General features: G+C 36.8%; 1 protein-coding gene across 1 annotated transcript in view; it reads left to right on the top strand.

Moving 5' to 3' along the window:
- Positions 1-21424, top strand: part of SMCHD1 (structural maintenance of chromosomes flexible hinge domain containing 1) — a 239197-nt gene extending 217773 nt beyond the window's left edge. The window contains exons 45-48 of the mRNA XM_006867274.1: positions 8499-8670; positions 12871-13029; positions 14210-14321; positions 21400-21424. Coding sequence (XP_006867336.1) covers positions 8499-8670; positions 12871-13029; positions 14210-14321; positions 21400-21424 — 468 coding nt within the window. The remainder of the gene's footprint in view (positions 1-8498; positions 8671-12870; positions 13030-14209; positions 14322-21399) is intronic.
- The last annotated feature ends 3160 nt before the right edge of the window (positions 21425-24584 follow it).

Genomic DNA, 24584 nt, shown 5'->3' with positions numbered 1-24584 from the left:
GCTAGAAGAATAAAAGATACCTCTTGAAAGAAAGACCTGCAGGAAAAATGGAGGCAGATGGACTGTTGCTACAAGAACAAACAAATCGCTTCCCTAGAAAACATCAAGGCAAGTGGCCAGGTCCTCTCAATGCAAACCCCCTTCCAAGACTAAGACTCAACGGAAATACTCGCTCTGATTGGTGACCATACACATCACCGATGGGAGGAAGTGGGGTAAAAGCAGCAATGAAGAAGCAAGCTGAGCCCTACAATGTTCAGTGGACTTCTGTGGACCTAGTAGGGGATTGGACCCACTGGTTGGCAAGCAGTGTGAAGAAGCCTGGGGACTCTTGGGCCCAAAGTCAGTGGCGTGGCCACGGAGGACTTGAGAGGAGAGTGGAGCTACTGGCTGACAGGAAGAGAGGACATATACACAGGAGCGCCCACACTTGCAGATGATACCCACGTGACCTAGACCGGATGACTAGATGATAGGAGCTCAACCAGGAGAGGAAAGAAGGCGGGGCCAGGGGGGGGGGGCGGAAAGGAACCTGAATGGGAGCAGCAAGAGGAAAGAACAGATAGACTGTTAACTGGCATGGAGTGATATGTCCATCTTGAGCTTTTGCAAGTGATTTGGCACTGTAAGATAAAGCACTAGACAGCTATTCAAACTCAGCAGCCACTCCTTGGAAACACTACAGTCACTATGAGTTAGAACCAACTCAATGGCACTTAACAACAACAGAGGTTGGAAGTTAAAGGGGGTGCCATTCTCTCTTGTTCCCTTATACTCCTGGTAGCTGGTGGCATGGCCAGTTCCATCATCGCTAAGGCAGCAACCATTGGAACCCCCTCCTTTGCAGCCTTGACATTGCCTGGGGTCAGGCTGCGAGAGTGCTTTTGGAAGCCTGTGAACCTTCCCTAAACTGTGCTACACAAACAGTGAACAGAGAACTGCATTCCACTTCCAGTCTCTATCACATCCGCCAGGAGACAGATGGGTGAGTGCCTGAGAGCACACAATCATACAATCATCATTTAAATATAAATACAACAGCACCACATGTCTCAGAAAACAAGACAGTTTCAGTCTATACAAAGTAATGTGTCTCAAACAAGTGACCAAAACACAGTCAGAAAATATAATACCAGAAATGGTATCAGAACTGCTTGATAGGGAATTTGAAAGAATGCTTTTTAGGTACCTTCAGCGGATTGGGAGAAAGATTGACAAAAGCAAGGTGAAAAAAAAAACTTCTAGAAGAATTCAGGAAAACAATACAAGAATGACTGGAAACCATACCATATAAAAACAGCAGTTAGGAAGCCAGAAGATTAATGCTCAGATATCAGAAATAGATAGTACATAGGAAGGACAAAGAAGTAGAATTGAATCAATGGAAGGCCTAATTAGTGAGCTTTAAAGACACGTCTCTCAATACTCATCTTTGAGAGGAATAATCAGAAAAAAGAACTAAAAAATCTAATGATATGTGGGACAATATCAAGAGGAATAATTTACATGTAATTGGAGTGCCTAGAACAAGGAAAAAAAAAAAAAAAAGCCATTTAAAATAAAAGTGGCCAAAATTTGTTAAAGAAAACTTCCCTAACATCATGAAATATGAGAAAATAGCGATTTAAGAAGTAAAACAAACTCCAAACATGATGTACCCCAAAGGAAAATCACCTAGACGTATTATAAATAAGTCAAAAGAATATTATATGTGTGTGTGTGTGTATATATATATATATATGACATATTAGAAATAAGTCAAAGAAAAGGAAAGAATATTGAGAAGCTTGAGAAAAACAAAAAGTTACTTGCAAGGAAAGGATCAGACTTAAGCTCTCATTTATCAGCAGAAATTATGCAGGCAACAAGTCGCTGGAATTATAGAACTCTGAAAGAAAAAATGCAAACCAAGAATCATATATCCAGCAAAATTGTGCATCAAATATGACAGCGGACTTAGGACATTTCCAGATAAACATAAATTAAAAGAACTTGCAAAAACCAGACCAACTTTACAAAAAAAAACCAGGGAGTTCTTTGGTCCGAACCAACAACCTGAGACTAACATACATGACACTATCACCTAGAGCTTAACCCATATATAAAAGTATTCAAAATAAAACAAACCTACAAGATTGAAAACAAGGAGGCAAGATACAAGTTTGCAGCAACAACAACAGAAAACATAAAAAGAGGGAATAATGTAGTTACAGAACTTCCAAATGAAGTGGATGTCAAGTATATTTCAAGAAAAAAGTAAACCTTAACCTTAAAACTAGAACAAGCCTTACACCTAACCATAGCTCCAATCCCTACCCCTAATGCTAACTAGTCCTACCTATAACCCTAACACTAAATAATGTCCAAGGTCTTGTCTAGACCTCTCCATAGTCCTAAATCTAACTCCTTCCAATCCACACCACCCCCCACACACACACACATAAGAAAAAAAAAACCCAAAAACTATGTACTTCATTTAAAAATGTAAGAATACTCCTATGTTCTATATTATATATATTAATGACAATTTTACATCTGTGTTGGCTCAGTGGTTAAGTGCTTGACTGCTAACCAAAACAATTGTTGCTTCACACCTATCAACTACTCCGTGGGGAAAAGATGTGGCAGTCTGCTTCCATAAGGGTTTATACAGCCTTGGAAACACTTAAGAGGCAGCTCTGTTTTTTATTCAATAGGGTTGCTATGAATTGAAATAGACTCACAGCAACAAATTTGTTTTGTTTTTATGCTATATTTAGAAAAAAGAAAAGGAAATCGGTTTTTTTTTTTTTTTAATTTTTAACTTCAGTTATCTAATGCCTAAGTTTAAGTTGAAAAATATAACTCTGCAATTTACATTTTCTAAAAAAGAAAAAGAAAAAAGAAAAGCAAGGGGTTTATGGGACATGTAACTTTTAAGGACGGAATGTTGAATTAGGTAAGAAAATTAATTCCCATTTGAGTAAGGATTTTTTTTCTTTTCCTTTTTTAGCTTATATGAAGTGCTCTTGGTTTTACTCTTAATACTGTTTTTTTTCTTTACCCAAAGTGACTAGTTACATGTTATTAAATTGCATGTTACATATGGAATTCTTATGTCAATATTTATCAAGAGTAAAATTTTAAGTGTTTCATGAGGGACTTCAAAAAGTTCATAAAAAATAGAATTAAAAGATAATGAAGTTTTCCACATACTTTTTCAAGCCCCCTCACATATGAGGAATTATGTGATGTATATAAAACCCTATTTTTAATTAGAGGCATAGTTATAATAGAATCAAGCATATTGTGATAATACATCCCCAGTGTCACTTACTAACCATATGACCTTGGGCGAGTCATTTTCCTTAAGCCTCAGTGTCCCAATTTTTTATGAGATATTACTAATAGTATAACTGTTTCAGATGGTGGTTATAAATATTGGATGAGATAATACATATAAAGCACTTAGCAAAGACCCTGGAATATGGTAAAATCTCAATAAGGGAATGGTCTCTGAATCTGGGACCTCAATACCTTGAATTCTGTAACACATAGTAAATATTAGGTGGAAATTATGGGGTTTAAGAAAGGAAAAAAAAAAATCCTCACTGCTATTGAGTCAATTCCAACTCACAGTGACCCTGTATAGGGTTTCTGATGCTGTAAATCTTTATGGGAGCAGAAAGCCTCATCTTTCTCCTGCAGAGCCGGTGATGGGTTTGAACCACCAACCTTGTGATTAGCAGTCTGGTGCTTATCCTACAGCCCCACCAAGGTTCCTAGTTAAGATGTTTTATTGTTGTGAAGTGCCGTTGAGTCGGTTCCGACCCATAGGGACCCTGTATAGGGTTTCTGAAGAACAGCTGGTGAGCTTGAACCACTGACCTTACAGTTCAAATGGCTTTACAGTCTGGCGCATACCCACAGCGCCACACCAGGACTCCTGTTAAGGTGTTAGGGGCCTGAAAATGACAATGTAATAAACATGTATGGTAAACAGTACAGATTTCTAAACTATCATAATTGAAAATGAGGAAGAGTATTTGTTTGCTGTTATATGAGGGAACAAGCCTGTTTTAAATACTAGCCATTTTCTATTCTAGAATCATGGGGACCTCAGAGATCATCTAGTCTCACTTTATAGATGAGAGACCTTAAACACAAAACAAATAATTGATTTGTCATAAGTCACACTAATTAATTAATTCATGTCAGAATTTGAACCAGTCAGAAAATTTTGTGGAGCTAGTTGAGAAGAAGTAGTAAAAGTATCCTATTGAATTTAGCTAGTATCTGCATTAATAATTAGAGCAAAGTCCTGGTGTGGTGCTGTGGGTTAATGCTCCAGACTGCAAAGGCGTTTGAACTGCAAGGTCAGCGGTTCAAGCTCACCAGCTGCTCCTCAGAAACCCTATACATGGTCACTATGGGTCATAACTGACTCGACGGCACTTAACAACAACATATTTGATATAATTCAAGAAATGAAAATGTCGAAAATGAAAAAAGAACAAGCTGACTTGGAAAACAACCAGTGAAATAGAACTTTAGAAATAGAAAAAAACTAACAAATTAAATACTCATAGGGCAACTTTAACAATTTAAGGGAGAATTAATAAATTGAAAGATTGGCAAGAAAAAATATTCAGAATGCCTAAAGAGAAAGTATAGTGGAATGTAAGAGAGAGAGGTTGAAAGAACTTGAAGATAAAAATGAGAACATTTCATGATGTCTAATCAGAGTACCAAAGGAAAGAGAAGAATCAGGGGCAATATTCAAAGAGTCTCTCATGCTTTGGACACATTTTCAGGAGGGACCAGTCACTGGAGAGGGATATCATGTTGGTAGGGTGGAGGGTCAGAGAAAAAGAGGAAGACCCCCAGTGAGATGGATTGGCCAAGTGGCCGCATCAATGGGCTCAAGCGTGGCAATGATAGTGAGGTTGGCCCAGGACCGGGCAGTGTTTCGTTCTGCTGTGCATAAGGTCGCTATGTGTTGGTACCGACTCAGTGGCACCTAACAATAACAACAGTGATAAAAATTTTTTAGAACTGATGAAAGACAGTAATCCATAGCTTCAAGAAGTTTAGCTCATTCCAAGCAGAATAAATAAGAAATCTTCATGTGAACACATCACAATAAAACTACAGAACATCCAGATCATAGAAGCATGAAAAAATCATTAAAGAATTGTCTTCCTAGTAATACCAGAAACCAAAAAATTGTACTATTATATCTTTAATGCAAACAAATGTCAAGGTAGAATTCTGTATTCAGCAAAATAGCTTTTAAAGATGAGACCATAGGATATGTTCAGGTAGCCAAAGCTATTAAGAGGAAACAGACAGTGTTACACACTATTGTTGGAATCTACATGAGAGCACATCTTTTGGAACCATCTACCCAAAAGTTCCAATTTCCAAGTCAATTCCAACTCATGGTAACCCCATCTATATAGAGAAGAACTGTACTCCTGTGGTTTTCAAAAAAAAAAAAAAAAGAATCTGCCACAAGCACATTTTAGGGGGACTCCAGAAAGACACAAGCAATGGACAAAAGGTAAATATATGGGTAAATATAAACAAATATTGACTGACTAGAATAATAAATGGCTTGGGGCTTAAATAAGATCATTTGTACTTCGCAATGCTAGAATATATGTATTAGAATTATATTGTTCTCAGGAAGGGTCGAGCTATTAATTTAAGTAAGACCTGGCTAAGTATGCTTATTAAAATGTCCAGCTGATGTAGTTCAACTGCATGTGAGCTATTTAAAGATAAAGTTGTAGACTGTTAATGTTTGCAACACAAATTAATAAGTTATCTTCAAGTTAAGTGGAAATGTTGTTTTGCTTTTCTGTTTCTGTTTTCAAGGAAATGTTAAAGAACATACATAACAAAACAGGAATGGTATAGCACATATTGATGTCCTTACTTCCGAATGCTAGACTGATGGCTTATGTAACTCTACCAATTAAATTGTTTTTTAAAACTCTTCTGAGAAAAGACTTTTTGATAACATCCTTTTGTAATGTTTTAACATCTTATTTTCTCTTTCCAAATGTCTCAAGCCGTTTGTGCTGCCTCAGACCTTGTTTATTCCATCCCTCACTAGTTACTACAGCAGTTTTGAATAAGTAGTAGCCAGAGCTCTCACTGAATTTACAGAAGCTCTCATGACCTTTTTGTCCTAATAAAATGCTTTGGTGTTATGTGCCTCCAAGTCTGTTCCAACTCATAGTGACCCTGTATACAGTTTCCAAGGAGCAGCTGGTGGGTTTGTGGTCCACAGCCCAGTGCTGATCCCAGAGTGCCACACCAGGAGCTTATTGTTTTTGTTAACTGCCATCGAGTCAGTTCTGACTCATAGAGACCCAATGTAGAGTTTCCGAGGAGCAGCTGGTGGGTTTGAACTGCCCGTTGCTGATTCCATACCAGGAGCTAAGTGAAATAGAATCATGAGAGTGAAGGATAGTTTGAGAATTGAAAAAACTGTCCCTGAAAATATTCACAAAAAGGGAGAAACCTTTCTACCAGCAGTTTATAACTGTTTCTCTTACTATATTGTCTGTTACTAAATAGAATAGCTTGTAAATTTAAGTGTGTGTTATTTAACTAAGATTAAAATTAAATTCTTAAAAACATTGCCTGAATCCCATAAATGAGTAGCACATGAATTTTATATTCATTTTTAGATAATATAGATCCAAACCAAAACTGAGGAAATAAGGTGTGATTTGTATTGATTCGTTTCACCAAAGAATTCACCATACATTCTTTACATTGTAATTTTATTGTATTCATTCATATTCATTCGTGTTGTTAAGTACTATTAAGTCAGTTCTGACTCATAGTGATCCTGCATAGGGTTTCCAAGGTTGTACATTGCTGTAGGAGCAGAAAACCTTCCTCTTTCTCCCATGGAGCAGCTGGTGGACTTGAACTACAGTCCTTGTGGTTCCAAATCCAATGCTTATCATATAGCACCACCAGGTCTCCACATACATATCTGGGAGTTTCAAAAAACGTGTGGAAAAATGTAATTAAAAGATAATAGATTTTTTTCCCATGAACTTTTTTTGAAGCCTCTTTGTATATAATATGTATTTATCTCTAGATAGAGATATGTATAGATTTAATTAGGTACTTTTACATAAATTGTGTTCATTGGTCAGTTTTTTCTGTCAGCATTGTTTTTTGTCTGAAAGTGCTATATTTTATTTGTATAACTTGAGATATTTATATTTCTTTTCATTATTAAGAATTTTCATGTACAATGTTTACATCTGTGATTTTTTTTTTTCAGACAAAATTGTTAGAATTGGAATTCCTGGGTTATATGAAGTGTTCATCTTTTGAATACTTACTGTCATACTTCATGTGGAAAGGGATGTCTCAGAATAAATGAATATAAGAAGACTTATTCATATCTCTCTCAATACAGAGAGTTTGGGTTGATTTTTTTGTTTTGTTTTATCTTTTACATTTTTGAATTGTGACAATATCTCATTTGAAATCCACTTTTTTGGTTAGCAGTAAAGTTGAACCTTTTTTTGTATATCTCTTATACATTTTTTAAAAATAACTTTCTTAAAGATCAGTGGTGATAATGTGCTATAGAGTTGGTTCCAATTTATGGCAACCCTGTATAGGGTTTCTAAGGCTGTAAATCTTTACAGGAGCAGAAAGCCTCATCTTTCTCCCACAGAACCACTTGTAGTTTTGAACTACTGACCTTGAGATTAGCAGCCCGATTTGTAATCCCTTCACTACCAGAGCTCCTTATGAAATATTAAATCCAGTGTCCTTTTATTCTCTGACTTATCTTAAGCATCTGTCTTGATTCTTATTTCCTCTTTCATGATGTCATTTATGCTAACTACATTCTAGTTCCCCCAACTCTCATATTGCTAGCTCTCTTTCTTCCTGCAGCCAAAATCATACTATTATCCTCTGGAATATCTCCTTGTAAGGAGCTCTGGTAGCGTAGTGGTTACAAATCAGGCTGCGAACTGCAAGGTCAGCAGTTCAAAACTACCAGGTGTTCTGCAGGAGAAAGATGAGGCTTTCTGCTCCCTTAAAGCTTTACAGATTTGGAAACCCTGTACAGGGTTGCTATGAGTCGGAACTGACTGCATGGCATATAACCATCACTGAAATTTTCAGTCTATATTCTCTTCTATCTTATATTTTCATTTTACTCACCTTTGGTTATCTGGAAACTTCCATCTAATATAAAACCATGCTGACATGGATTCAGGAGTACACAATGCTCTCTGATGTGCTCTACCCTTTTTCATCTATCAAATTGCAAATTTTACTTTTCCCATTTGCTTTGTCACTTTTAATTTAGATGAACATTTAAAAGCTAACTCATCTGTTGGCTCTGTTTTTTCTCCGTGTTAATACGTACCACTAGCTTATTTTGTGAAAATATTAGCATGACACCATCATTTCTAATCTCAATTGAAGTAAGTTTTGTAGTCTCACCAATACCCATTTATTTACAATAGGTTGTTAAAATTACACACTGTCCTACACTGCTGACCAGAGATGGAGATCGCATTCGAAGTAATGGAAAGTTCGGGGGCCTTCAGAATAAAGCTCCTCCAATGGATAAACTTCGAGGAATGGTATTTGGAGCTCCGATACCAAAGCAGTGCCTGATCTTAGGAGAACAAATAGGTAGGTTTAATAGATAACTTAAATAACAATTTCGAATTTGACCTTAATCCTTTATTTGAGGATTCTGTTTTGAGATTTTAATGTAATGGATTAACTGTCACAACTGTAAATAATGTAAGATGTGTTTGGTTAATATTTTTAGTTTTGTTATTATAGTCTGTAATTTCGAGTTACATAGACAGTGGATTTTTCCCTTATTTTTTCAAACTTCTTATCTTAAAGTATGTTTTTAAGTTCATGACATGTAACCTTTTCTCCCATTTGCCTTCTGTAGGCTGTATGCCCTTGCTTTGAATCAGCCAATATATTTGTCTTTACATCTGTACCCTGAAGTACAATACTTTACATGAGATCCTCTCCAGGGATTATTTACTATTAATTTTATATAGTTCTAACAGGTTTGGACACCTATTTTTTTTCCAGAACCTAGTAGCTTTGTTCGTTTTGTTGTTAATGTGTATTAAAATATAATACACATGCAGAAAAGACACAGTTTATAAACATGCAGCTTGATACATTTTCTCAAAGTTAATACACATATATTAAGAAATAGTACATTGTCAGTATCATATAAGATCTCTCATGCTCTCTTTCACTTACTACCCAATCTCCCCTTCCCACCCAACCCCCATGAAAACTATCTTGACTTACAACATCTTTGTACTTCATATGAATGGACTCATGCATTGTGTACTTTTATGGTATTTGGCTTCTTTCACTCAACACTGTATTTTGGTTTAGTCCATTTTCATTGCAGAATAGTATTCCATTCTATGAGTACACACAATTTATTCATTCTATTCTTGAGAAATTTGGGTAGTTTCTTAATATAGGTGTGACCACTTTGAGAAAATGTATCAATGTAGTTTCCAGTTTTGTTGTTTGTGACTTCAGCCCCCAGCAGTTTTTAAATGAATAATTTAGAAGGATTGTGGGAATAGTGTGCATGTTTCTGTTTATGATAGCATTGAACACATACACAAATCTTCTCTGCACTTACGATAATAACTGCACGTCTAAACTAACTGATACCTGCAGCCTATAGGTTTCTTATAAGTGAATTTTAAATATAAATTGTTGCGTATTTTATACAGGGTCACTGGGAGTCGGAAACAACTCCACGGCACTTTACAACATCACAGTGGTTTTGCCTTTGATTCTTTCTAGTTTTGTAATCTAATGTCCTATCATCAGAGAGGCCTTTCCTGACTCTGGGATAAAGCACTGGACTGAAAGGTCAGTTTGAACCACAAGGTTCAAACTCACCAGCCTCTCTTCAGAAACCCTATGTTGTTGTTAAGTGTTGTTGTGTTGGTTCCAACCCATAGTGGCCCTATAGAATAGGATTTCCAGCACCTTGAAAAGTGCTTTTTAACATGGAAGTAATGGAAAAAATATTTTATAGTTAAATTTGTTTTGAAGTCAGCATAAAAATTTAAAGCACTGTGAAGAAAATGAAAAGGCAAAAGACAAACGGGAAAAAGTAATTACAAGATACATACTGTAAACACACATTATAACCTTACTATCTATTAACACAGTCTTCTAAAATTTATAAGAAAAAAGTGAAGACTAATAGGAAAATGAGTGGATGACATGAACATGTAATTGTCAAAAAATACTATTTGAAGGCTTTACTGTGTGCCAGCTAATTTTTCAGCTTGACACCTCAATGATCTCATTTTACAGCTGAGGCAGTTGAAGCTCAAAAAGATTAGATAACTTTCCCAAGTTCAGAATAGTATTCCTTTTCTATGTGAGGGGGCCTTGAGAAGTTCATGGGAAAAATCTATTACATTTTAATTCCTTGTTTTTATAAACTTTTTGAAGTCCCCTTGTGTATTTCACCAGCAAAAAATTTAGTAATTGTTTTTAGCATTTACATGCTTTGAACCAGTATTTGATCTTCTAGGAAACCACCTAAGCAGTCCTAAATACAGATAAGGTGTTTTTCACATAGATTAACATTACAGCCTTGTTTTTCAAGCAAAATATTAGGAACATGAAATGCTTTAAATTAATTTATAATCTGGGAAATGCCCGTAACAAGGTTAAATGGAAAGCAAATAGAATATGTAAATACAAATAATGATAACTTGTTAAAATTAAATCCATATATCTATAGAATGAAAAAAGTATTCACATTTGTAAACATGCTATTTTTCCCTCCCCAACCTTTCCCTCTTTCTAAATTAACCCAAGTTTTCTATGTTTATTGTTAAGTGTTGAGTCAGTTCCGACCTGTAGCAACACTAAACTGTTTAAATTATTTTGGGCCCTTAAAGTAAAAAAAAGTATTGCGTATTTCAGCATAATGTATGCTGTACTCATGAGAGATCATTTCTTCTTTGATTTTGTATGTAGACTGCTGTATATATGGATTCCTAGTGTATGTGGTAATATAGGATAAGCACTGGACTGCTAGCCTCAAAGTCGTGAGTTCAAACCAACTAGTCACTCCCTGGAAACCCTACACAGGGTGGTAATGAGTCAGAATTGACTCAATCACACTTAACAACAACCTCGACTGTTGTATAATGGAACCTGTGGGAACCAACCATAATTCAGTTGCCTTGTTTTTGTAGATCTCACAAGTCTTCTGTCTTTGGCATGGTGCAATCTTACTACTTTTCTGTCATTTGTTTTAATGGAAAATATTTCTTGATATTTTAAGTTTTTCGCAACAGATTTCTGCCTTAAACAGGCTCTGACTTTCACAGGCTCTGGTGGGTTAGTTAAATGTTCAGTGAGTGGCATCGCTAGGGTTGGTATTATCCAATACAGCAACTCATGGTGTCACACACTCTCCCGTGGCTCTCCTCCCATGCAGAATCCTTAGTAATGTTCATTATCCATTTTAACCATAGACTAATGCATGATAAATACAGTTCTAAATTGCTTAGAATTGCTTTGTAGAATCTTATACATTGAACTACAACATTATTAGTAACTGAGCTAAAGCCTCTGGTTTTTTCTCATTCTTCTCCTTTAATTACTGCTTCATAAGTTATTGGTATAGGTTCACAAATGCTAGTTACCAGAATATTACAGTGAAACCAGAAAATTTGATAAAATCAGTGATTATAAAAACACTAGCATCAATGGAAACAACAGTACATCTTGTAGCATGCGCAGATAAAACCGTGTGATTTGCAGTTTCATTGTAACTGGATAATAATGACAGCTTTGGCCAAAGAACATTAAAAGGTTCAAAAAGAAATTAGAGTTTAACCTTGTAGCCAAATTGACTCATGTAAACTGGACTTGAAAAAAAAAAAAAAAGTTTCTATTGCTAAAGCTAACTATAGGAATATATTAGTAAAAGATAATAAATATTTACTGAAACAGCACACAAAAATTCTATAGTCATTTTGACGTCGCCCCTTCTGACAGTGTCACCTGGTGCAGTACACACACACAGAGACACACACACACTCATCCCTTTTGCGATGATGTGTTCATGTGTTTGCATGCCCTTTACATGAATGTTGATCATTTTGATGTGACTAGAGTAGAGATTGGGAACTTTTTCTAAAAGGATCAGATAGTAAATAATTTTAGACTTTGTATACCAAGAGGCATAATCCAGAATATTTATGTAGGTATTTAAATAAGTGCTTAAAAATAATAAACCACTTGTGGCCCATGGGCTGTAGTTTGCCAACCCCTACATAATAGTCACTATGTTTAACATTTAGTGTTTAGCAGATCATGCAGACTGGCAATAAATAATTTCAGACTTGAATAATATGCTTTTAGACAAAATAATTTTGGAAACATTTTTTTAAGTGAAGTATTTTATCAAAATTGCAATTTTTGAAGTATTATGTGTATAATAGCCACATTTTATGGAGATAGTGGTGGCTTCCTGAGAGTATTTTGTTTATTATATTTTCCTCCAAAATTTGTCTGTGTGGAATTACTGAATATCAGATAGGGAGTATACATTGATGGATAGTGATCTAATTGGTAGGGGACTTTTATATGGAAAACTTTTCTTTCCCTGACACAGAAATAAATATCCTAAAACAATCTAAACTCAATTTAATAGAACTTATTTTGTACTAGAGAATGAAAGTGGTTTTTATTTCATTTGTTTGCGTTGAACATTTTGTGGATCATGTTCCTGTAATGCAGTCTGTATGTGCTGTTTCCCTAGGTATGGTATCAGTGGTTGAATTATCTTTGTTTTCTTGGCAGATCTTCTTCAGCAGTATCGTTCAGCTGTATGCAAGCTAGGCAGTGTGAATAAAGACCTTACAGGACAGTTGGAATACCTTCACACTCCTGATATGAAGAAGAAAAAGCAAGAACTCCATGAACAAGAGAAAAATCTGAAACTAATAGAGCAAAAACTAGGTTTGTGTTTAGGTTTGTTAATGTGTACTTCTCTGTATAAGGAGCTCTGGTAGCGTAGTGATTACAAATCGGCTGCGAACCGGAGGTCAGCATTTCGAAACTACCAGCGGTTCTGTGGGAGAAAGATTTACAGCCTCGGAAACCCTGTACAGGGTCGCTATGAGTCAGAATCAACTCCACAACACATAACAACAACAATTTCTCTGTATGGCGATAAATGCACCCCATCCTTACTTGCTAACATGGTTCCAAAGACCAGGTTGTTATACAAAAGTCATCGTTATGTGAAAAGGAGGGATGACCACAATACCCTGCTGGGCCACTGCTGCCTGCAGTGCCAGGGTGGTTCAAGTCCCACCCTTCTCCCCATCGCTGAGGTTCCCGCCCTTACCTGCCCTCATCATATTTCCAGGATGGGTGGCCCTGGCTTATCCCCTCAATGACCCAGAATGCCCTTGGTGACTTTTTTGCGGACAGTGGGCTCCAACCCTAAACAACCCAGTGTCTTTGAGAGGCCTCACCCCCCTATTCTCTCTTATTGTTGTTGTTGTTGTTGTTAAGTGCCGTCGAATCGGTTCAGACTCATAGCGACCCTGTACAGGATTTCCGAGGGTATAAATCTTTACGGGAGTAGAAAGCCTCATCTTTCTCCCGCGGAACGGCTGGTAGTTTCGAACCGCTGACCTTGAGGTCCGCAGCCCGATTCGTAACCACTACGCTACCAGAGCTCCTTAGATAGTGAAATATTATGCAATACGGGTTTCCTTTCTACGTGCCCATGATGTCCACCACTCAGGGACCCTGTCAGGATTTTTAGTGTTAGTTACTGTTGGATGTGCATTGACAGTGCACAAAATAGTTGAATAATAGATTTTTTTTTTTACTATTATAAATGTGAAATGTTGGATGAGATATTAGATAGTAAAGAGTAGGTATATTATTGATTAGATAGGTTCCAATTAATGTTAATGATCCAGAACTTAAATTGACAGAAACTCTTGACCTCCAAGGCCTCTAATAAATGGTTGTCAACTGTTCTCTCATCAAGAGTAATAAGAACCTTCTCAGTATTACTTCTTAATGCTATTTCTATAAATAACTTGTATGTATTTGTATTTCTTTCATATAATAATATATATCTTTTTCAAAGTTGTTTTTTTACATTTTTCTGTATTTGCAGGTATGACTCCAACACGTAAATGTAATGACTCATTGCGTCAGCCAGCAAAGGACATGACCGATAGTCCAATTCCTCCTAAAAGAATGAGAAGAGAAACTACGAGACAAAGCAGGTAAGTTTTGAGGCCCGAGTCTTGTTGTCACTGGTTAGTTTAGCAAAACTCTTGGTTCATTCTTTAAAAACAGCATGAGTTTAATTTGCTCCTTTGAGCCAGAATTAGTATTTAAGAAAAAAAAAATATTTCAGTGGTATTGGTGGTGTAAAGTGCTGTTCAGCTTATGTTACAGGACTGCACCAGGACCCCAGTAGATAATAAAGATAAGACATAACTGTTGTATTATACAAGGATACTCCACTTTTTAAATGAAATTGGAAATGTTTGTTTTTATGTTCTATTAAATGTCAAATTGATTTTGGTTGTATGACAACTTTGATTTAAAATACACTACACCAGGCCTTTCTTTCAAAGTGCAGGTATGTGGATTTGAACCACCAACCTGTTGGCTAGTGTTGTTGTTGTTAAGTGCTGTTAAGTTGGTTCTGACTCAAAGCAATCCTGTGTAGGATTTCGAGGCTGTAAACCCTTTTTCTTCTGTGGAGTGGGTGGTATACATAAAGCACCAGACTTGTAGTTCAAAGTCCAGTGCTCTTCTCATAGCACTCCCTCTTTTGGTTAGTTGTTGTTGTTAAGTGCCGTGAGTTGGTGCCGATCGACAGTGACCCTGTATAGAGTTTCTGAGGAGCAGCTGGTGAGCTTGAACCACCAACCTTGCAGTCCAGTTCATTGAAACCCACAGCGCCACACCAGGACTAGTAGTTTAACGTAAACCATTTGCACCCCCCAGTAAACCTCTCTATATAAAATGAACTTGTTGTTGTTAAGTGCCGTCAAGTCAGTTCCGACCCATAGTGACTGTATATAGAGTCCTGAGGAGCTACTGGTGAGCTTGAACTACCAACCTTGTAGTTCAAACTGACTTTGCAGTCCATCTCATTAACCCACAGCACTATACCAGGACTCCAGAGTGTGTAGACTAATGTTAAATTGTATAAATGATAGAAAAAAGAATGTACAAAATATTGATGCATTCCAGCCATAAAATTGAAACCAAGTTTAATAGTAGAATACCAGGTGCTTCAAAAAGTTTGTGGGGAAATTGCATTTTCTTTCAATTCTATTTTTCCAGAAACTTTTTGAAGCACTCTCATATAGGACTATAATATGTTATGCAGTGACTCTAGAAGATAAGCAGTGGACTACTAACCACAAGGTCATCAGTTTGAGCCACTAGCCAGTTTGTGGGAGAAAGATGAGTGAGGCTTTTTAGTCCCACAAAGACTTACAGTCTTGGAAACCCAACACTGTGAGTTGGAACTGACTCGACATCACTTAACAACAACAACAGTATTACATATTTGTATAACTTTCTGGCTTTTCTTTTTGTTGTTAAGTGCCATCGAGTTGATTCTGACTCAGCAATCCTATGTAGAGTTTTTTGAGGAGTGGGTGGTTAGCAGCCCAGTACTTATTCTATCAGGACTCACATACTGTATTTCACTACGTCTAAGGAGCTCTGGTAGCATAGTGGTTACGAATTGGGCTGCAAACTTTAAGGTCAGTAGTTCAAAACTCCCAGCTGTTCCGTGGGAGACAGATGATTCTTTCTGCTTCTGTAAAGATTTACAGCCTTGGAAACCCTGTACAGGGTCACTGAGTCGGAAACGACTCCACGGCACATAACTAAGATGCCATCACTGAAAAGAAAAAAATAAGTATTCAAGAATCTTTTTTTTTTTAAAAAAAAGCCTGGCAATTCATATATGACTTTGATTTTAAGATGCATCTACATTTCAGGCATGTTAAATATGAATGAATGTCTGTCTCTTAGAATGAGCAATTTATGAGATTTCTCATAAACTTAGTTGTTTCCTTAAGCAGAGGCTTCAGGTTTTCTATTTCATTTGCTGCATAAGTAATTACAAATTAGTTCTTTATTTAACAAAAAAAATGTGTATCTTCTGTGTGAAGATAGCAGTTCAGAGACATAACATTAGAAAATATTTATATATATGAATTTAAAGTATCAGTGTAGATAAATTCCAAAGTCTTCATTGTGTTCATCTTCACATGAATGGGATTTTGGGTTTTTTTAATGTTTTCCTTTTTTCTTGTTTTTGTTTTTTTACTTTTGTCTAAAAGCACTGTTAGTGTTAAATGCCATCCACTTGGTTCCGACTCATAGCAACCCTATGTAGAGTTTCTGAGGAGCAGATGTTTGGTTTGAACCACTAACCTTTGGTTCAAACTGACATTGCGGTCCAGTTCATTATCCTGCAGTGGTGTCCCAGGAATCCAAAAGCACTGTAATTATTGTTAATTTTTAAAGCAGTAATTCCATTTAAAGAAAAAGGGAAAAGGAAAGGAAAATCTTTTGGAAATTTTGAATCTAAGAGAAACATTTCCAAAAACTGTTGTACAGATTGGTGTCCTGGTGTGGTGCTGTAGGATAAACACTCAACCACAAGGTCAATTTGAACAACAACTTCAGCGGTTCAAACATACCAGCCATTCCTAGGAAACCATATACAGAGTTCCTATGATTCAGAACCAACTTGACGGCAATTAACAACAACAGTGGTACAGATTACTTAGTTCTTTATCTATGTGCACTAACTACTGCTTTTATTTTGAAACTTTGTGGGGGGTGGGGAACATATATGTGAAGAAAATGGTTATATGAGGGGTTTTCAAAAAGTTCATTAAAAAATGGATTAAACAATAAAAATGTAAATTTTAGTTTTCAACATAAGCTCTATCAAGTTCAAGTCAGTTTTGTAAAGTGATGATAACCAGTTACTTAGTCCATCCCTAAAGAACTTAGGGTTCTGGGAATTTAACCAGATTAATGCAGACTTTTTCATATTATTATCTGAAGAAATTTTAAAGATTTTTTTTAAGACTATGAAACAAATTAAAGTCAGAAGGAGCCAAGAAAGAACTGTAAGGTGGGTTTTCAATGCCTAATGATTTTGCATTGAAACCCTCGCAAAGTTCCCTTGTTTGATGAAAGGAATGACAAGAGCTTTTTCATGATGGTGATGCTTTCCACAGTGCTCTTCTGCTAAAGCTTTGACTATTTTTCTTAAAACATTCTCATAATAAGTAGATCTTACCATTCTTTGTTCCTCCAGAGAATCAACAACCAAAATTCCTTGAGTGTCCCCAAAAAAACTGTTGGCATAACTTTGCTTTTGAACAGACTGCTTTTGCTTTGTCTTCAAGATCGTAATGGTTAAAGCTAGATCTCATCTTCTGTTATAATTCTTGAAGAAATGCTTCAGGATCTTGACTCCACTTGTGTAAATTTTTTTTTTTGGAAGCTCTTTTGTTGTCTACAGTTGATCTTGGTGCAATAGATTTGGTACTCATTGAGCAAAAAATTTGCGCAACTTTCATTTTTCAATCAGAGTTGTATAAACGGAACCAGTGAGATGTCTGTGGTGTTGGCTATCATTTCTTCTGTAATCATTGGTCTTTTCTAGCTAGGGCACAGATAAGATTGCTTTCCTTGAAAATTGTTGTCACTGGTCTGCTGTTGTGGGATTCCTCTTCAGTATCCTTTCATCCCTTCTTAAAACAAATTATTCACTTGTAAGCCACTGATTTCTTTGGAACAGTGTTCCCCAAAAATTATTTTAAAGCAGTAATTTCACCATTATTCCACCCATACATCTCCATAAATTCGATACTTTTTTCAGTTTTTGTAAAATTCATATTGCTCTGATAGAGGCTCTTTTCAGACTGATCCTGTTCAGACATATTACAAGTTGTTTTTAAGTATCATCAAGTCGGTTTCATATAGGGTTTCCAAGGAACAGCTGGTGTGTTTGAACCACTGACCTTGCAGTTCAAACTTAACTTGCTTATCCTACAGTACCACACAAGTTAATTTTGTTGTCAAAAAATTGTAATCTGTGCCTAAGTTTTTCATTATGTGTATTGTCTTTGTTCTCTAATATTGCTGTACCACAAATAACACAAATGATTGCCTTTAACAAACAGAAATTTATTTTCTCACAGTTTGAGAGACTAGAAGTCCAAATTCAGTCACTTTGTTGACTGTGAAGAAAGGTCTCCTTTCTATATTTGTAGGCCCAGCATTATTTGGAGTTCTCCATGTTTTTGTTTTCGTTTTTTTAAGTTTTATTGGGAATTATGTGGATTTACATGGAGAACAGCATCAGTTTTACATTCATCCTATCATATTTCATTTCATTGCAATGATTACAATCCCCTCCATGCATCATCAAATACCCAAAGGATACACCCCACAGGCCTGCTCCCCGACCGTCAGCACACAGCCCTTCTCCCTGCCTGAGTCCAGTGTCTCCAGCCACTCCATATATCCATGTCATCATCTCTGTCTCCATTTCTGGAGTCACTGCTTCTCTGGGTAGGGTCCCGCACTCCTCTCTTCTCACTTGATGGTCCCAGGGACCTCCGCTCCTAGACTGCAAAATCATTCACTCCCTTTCTTTTGTTAAAAAACATCAAAAACATCTACCTTTACATTTCCGATCCTCACAGTCAGTCCTGATGGCAATTATTCACTGTTGTACCACAAGAGTCTTATCCCCATCTCCTTTCATTAGCCCCATCCTAACAGTTTGGAAACCATTCAGAGGAGATTCTACCTTCCTCCACCCCATCTGGAACTAGGCTCCCTCTTGAAAGCATGTAAGCCAGTCACTTCTTGCCTTTATAGCCTCCCTCCCCCATTTGGGGTAGCCAGTGTCTGAGTTGCCCACTCCTGTCAACCCTCTGTACCAAGGGGGTGGGAGTGATCCTCACTGTAAAGATTTGTTCCCTTTTTGAGCTACTACATCCATAAGTATAGGTCAAGTTCATCAAATTGTAGCGGGTTACTCTTTTTTTTACCCCCCTCTTCTTTCTTTTTCTAGTAAAGTTCTGATCATCCAGCCATTGAAGCCAGGTCAAGTGGGTACTATCTGCACGTATGGGTGTTTTTGTGCATCTCCCCTCACTTCATATCAGCTGGACACTTCACTCTCTGCTCTAGTCCTCTGTGGCCATGTCACTGCCTCTGGGCCCAGGAGTCCCCAGATCTTGTCATACAGCTGGGTTTACAGGAGTGTATTAAATGTGGTCAGACTTGGCTCCCAACTTCATTGCTGTTTTTCCCCCTCTTCCCGTTATCGGTGACCAACATGTTCACCAGCCAGGTCACATGCCTGCTTGTATAGTCCCCTTGAGTATGAGTCTTGGAAGGGAGTTTGCTCTGAGGGGACCCGACCACTTGCCTTGATGGTTTCCAGGTGAATAGTTTGCTTGTTTTTGTAGCAAACAATCAGACTGCCGTAACTATTTTTGATTTTTCCTGCTGGTCTTTTTTTCATGAAGTATCTTCTGTTCTTCTAGCTGCTCCAGGCTGGTCTACTTGTCTTTTCAAGTGGAAATTTACTACCTCAGTCAGTTCTGGATGGGGTTCAGGATTCCACCTATGGTCTTATGCCATGCAAAGGCTCCATAGGAAGCCTCTTTCACTGGGCAACTTCTAGCCCCCTTTAAGGTATTCCAATCAGATATAGGCTGAAGACGGACTTACAGGCTTTCTATTGTGATGTTCTGGTTATTCCTTTCTCTCCTCCTCAAGTGTCTATTTTACAATGGTAGGCAAGGGAAACCAAGATTCAAAAGACAGCCAAGCATCTTACCATTATTCCCGTCTTTTACCCTTTCAAACCATGTCTCAATTCCTGTATCCTGGAGCCCTGTTGTTCCAAGGTAGTGCATACATCATTTACCCTGTATCCTGGAGCACTGTTGTTCCAAGGTTGTGCATACATTATCATTTACCTCTGTACCACTTAGCCCATCTCCATGGGTTTTAACATCAATCTTTCCTTGGATCTAGGAGCTTACAGTGCAGGTTCTGTAGGTCCAAAGGATACATTCCACTTTTGGCTGTTAGTGGTAATTCCCTTTTTCTCTGCTCACTTCTCTCTCCTTTCATATCTCAAGAGATTTCATTGGACCTCATTAACGTCATAGAAGTGAGGATCTATAAAACACAGGATAATTATAGTAGATCCGAGCTCATCACATCAGATCATATCATGGGGGTGATTGTTTTATATTATATCTCATCATGTAGGTGATAACTACATCTTAACTACTAAACCACTGAGAGTCCTGGTCATGTGTATTTTCCATGGACTTTTTTTTTTTTTAATGTTTTATTGTGAATTGTAGCATAGTGGTTACGAATTGGGCTGCGAACTGCAAGGTCAGCAGTTCAAAACTACTAGCTGCTCAGCGGTAGAAAGATGAGGCATTCTGCTCCCGTAAAGATAAACAGCCTCAGAAACCGTGTGCAGGGTCGCTATGAGTCGGAACCGACTCCACGGCACATAACAACAACAACAACAATTGAGTGAAGGTTTACAGAGTGATCATCAGTTGTACATTCAACACATCATACTTGCAAAGCCCCTCAATGTAACATGACTTATCCCACTTCCTCCCTGTGTTTCTTTTTGTTTTATTCTGTATTTCCTCCCACTCTATTTAGGTACATTTTAATGTGTTCCCTTTCAGAGCAGTTGATAGTGGTAGTGGGTACCATCTAGTTAATGTGGTCCCAGGGTTGTTAAGACTGTGGTCCATTAATTCATTGGACTAATTGTTTCCAAGCATCTTCAATTTTTATCACTCTCTTTTCTCTGGACAGGGTAAGACCAGTAGTTGTATCTTAAATAGCCACTCATGTTTCCATGAGCTTTTTGAAAACCCCTTCATATACAGAATTTATTTAAATCTGTTTATATAAAAGTTTATTTAAAAGGAGCTTTGGGAGCATAGTGGTTACGAATTGGGCTGCGAACCTTAAGATCAGTAGTTCGAAACTACCAGCCACTCCATGAGAGAAAGATGAGGCTTTCTGTCCCTGTAAAGATTTACAGCCTTGGAAATCCTACCTATACAGGGTAGCTATGGGTCGGAACCAACTCAATGCACTTAACAGCAACAACATATAAAAGTTATAATTAATGGAGCATAATTCCATTGGCTATTTAAATATCAGCTATGTTAAGGAAGAGGGCTTCAGGAAAGGAAATCTTTAGCACATAAAATTTACTGTGTTTATTTTTTTTTTCATCTTGACCAGGATTATAACCAAAACAGATGTATGAAAGGTGACAGAGAGAGGGCTCACAAAGGATGCCGTGACTTCTGCAGCTCTGATTTCAGAAGACCAAGAGACTGACTTAGAAGGCTGAATATTTCTGGGCAATAAACATATCTGGGCATAAGTTTCCATATCTCTCCAGATGGAACTGGAAGCAGCAGCAGTTCAACTTTATGAATCGTAATGGACAATGTGGACTTACTAGGGTTATTCCAGGCATCATGCCCCTCGTTTGTTATTATCTTACATATGTGTCAGAGAGAAACATGCAAATAAATATGGCAGTGACTGCAAATCTGGCACGTGGCATTTGTTAATCCTGATGAAGAGTTAATGTACTATTTTTCAGATTATCATGGATGTGTTAGGACTATTTCGTAAAAAACTTTTTTATTGCTTTTCTGTGAATTTATTTAACAAAAATATTTTGTCTGTTGTGTCTAAAGTGTCTAGAGGTTAAGTATTTAATTGTAAATTTGAGAAAACAGTCAATGAAGAATTTGGGATAAAAATAGAAAAAGCACAGGTATCTGGGAATTTAAATGTTAAGATAAAAGTTAAACGTGACAATGGTAGCATTTAAAATTTCTAAAATCGTATCCTGTGTATATATGAAATATGCAGCATCGATTTTTATAAATACTGTTTGACTCTTTATTGATACTAGATTATATAGCCTCAGTCTTAATTCTACATTTACATTATTTTGTAATTTTTTATTGCTATTTTTAAAGGTTAAAGAAAGCATACAGTTCCACATTAATGCAATAATGGTTGGCTAGACAGTTGCTGAAAAAAAACATTTGAACTGTGTACTAATTCAAGCTAATGTATGTTGGTATCTATGTCTTTGTTGTAAGTCCAAGGCTATTGGTATGTCAAGTTCTTTTGTAAGCAAATACTTTTGGTACAGTTTTGTGTCTGAGGAAATGTGTGTTTTTTTAATCCCTTCTGAATATACAGTAAGGTTAATAAAGATTGTTTTTTTTCCTGCTGAATAAATAAGTGTTTTCATTTTTAAAAATTGAAATCATAAAAAAGCATTTGGTATGGGTTGCACCTCAATGTAAAGAAAACAGAAATCCTTACCACTGACCAGTAAATAACATCCATACAAATGGAGAAAAGATTCAAGTTGTCAGTGATTTCATTTTGCTTGGATTAGCCATCAATGCTCATGGAAGCAGCAATGAAGAAATCAAATGACTTACTGCCTTGGGAAAATCTACTGTACAAGACCTCTTTAAAGTTTTGAAGAATAAAGATGTCAGTTTGAGGACTAAAGTGCTCCTGACCCAAACCATGGTATGGTATTTTTTAATAACCTCACATGCATGTGAAAGTTAGACAATGAATACGGAAGATCATAGAAGAATTGATGCATCTGAGTTACAATGTTGTAGAAAAATATTAATGGACTACCAAAGAACAAACAAATCTGTGTTGGAAGTACAACTAGAATGCTCCTTAGAAGCCAAGATGGCCAGAAGTCATCTCTCATACTTCAAACATAGTACCAGGTGGGACCAGTCCCTGAAGAAGAACATCATGCTAGGTAAAGTGGCGGATCTGTGAAAAAGAGGGAGACCCCCAAAAGAGATGGATTGGCACAGTGACAGCAGCAATGGGCTCAAGGGTAGCAGCAATTGTGAAGATGGTGCGGGACCAAGCGATGCTTCATGCTATTGTACTTAGGGTTGCTGTAGGTTGGAACTGACTCAGCGGCATGTAACAACAACAACAATGCAATAGTAACTACCTTTGTAATTGGGAATCATTTGACTGTATTGATGAAAAAAAACTAAATGGCGATGCTAGAATTAAATACAAGAAACATTGGTTTCCACAACATTTCCAAATTTAGAACCCTTAGCTAATTAGATTAGAAGCACTGGTGGTGCTGAAGAATAAGTGCTGGAACGGACAACCATAAAGTCAGCAGTTCAAACCCACCAACTGCTTTGCAGAAGAATGATGAGGCCTTCTGCTTCCATAAAAATTTGCAGCTTTGGAAAGCTTATCATACGGGATTGCTGATTCAAAACTGACTTGATGGTACCCAACTACAGATAACTAGAAAATGAAGAAAGAAGAGAGAAAAAGAAAGGATAAACAACTTTTTAGAATATATTATCAAAATATGTGAAAATTATTATTTATAAGGTACTGTGATGAGAACATAAAATTCTTTGCTTACAAACAACATGATAATATTAACCTTGTTTATAATAGTAAATTTCATGAATAGCTGACATTGGCTCTGTATTTATCAAATTTTTTTCATCTTCATGATACCAGAAATTTTCTATGAAACAAGGACTTAAATATTTATATTCATTTTTTTATAGCGTTCTTCCACCCAGTAAAAAGTAAAGATTTTTCTCAACATATTAAGGTGTTATGAACACATTTCTTCTTCAACAGAACACATGTTAAATAATTAAAAGTTTATTTTCATAGGATTTAATTCTAGATGACTACTGCAAAAGAAAACTGGATTCTCAACTATCCAACCTAAGTTGTATGCATCTGAAATTTGTAACAGTAGTTAAAAAATAAAAATTTTTTCACAATATCTTCTTCTAAGAGAAAAATTATAACCCCTTTGTATTTTCAAATGATTGAAATAAATCAATAAATAAAAACTCAGTTCCTATGCAACCTTGCACATGTTAAATGCACTGAAACTATTCAAGATTTTTGGTATACGATTTAAAAACTATTGTTGTTGTTAAGTGCTGTTGAGTCGGTTCTGACCCGTAGCCACGCTGTATAGGGTTTCCAAGTAGTGACTGATGACCTTGAACCTCCGACCTAGCGGCTCAAACCGACTGCAGTCTAGCACATTAACCCACAGCATCACAACAGGACTCCAAAATGATTATTGTTGTTAGGTGCCATTGAGTTGGTATGCAACCATAGCGACCCTATGCACAGCAGAACGAAACACTGCCTGATCCTGGGCCAACCTCACTACTGTTGCCATAGTTGAGTCCATCCATGCTGCCACTTGGCCAATCCATTTCATTGGAGGTCTTCCTCTTTTTCTCTGATCCTCCACCTTACCAAACATGATGTCCTTCTCCAGCATCTGGTCCCTTCTGACAATATGTCCGAAGTATGAGAGATGAAGTTTAGCCATCCTGGCCTCCAAAGAGCATTCT

This window comes from Chrysochloris asiatica, unplaced genomic scaffold (assembly GCF_000296735.1).
Source record: "Chrysochloris asiatica unplaced genomic scaffold, ChrAsi1.0 scaffold00103, whole genome shotgun sequence".
NCBI classification, from domain to species: Eukaryota; Metazoa; Chordata; class Mammalia; order Afrosoricida; family Chrysochloridae; genus Chrysochloris; species Chrysochloris asiatica.
Note: the sequence above shows the minus strand (reverse complement) of the source record. Positions and strands in the feature narration are given on the sequence as shown.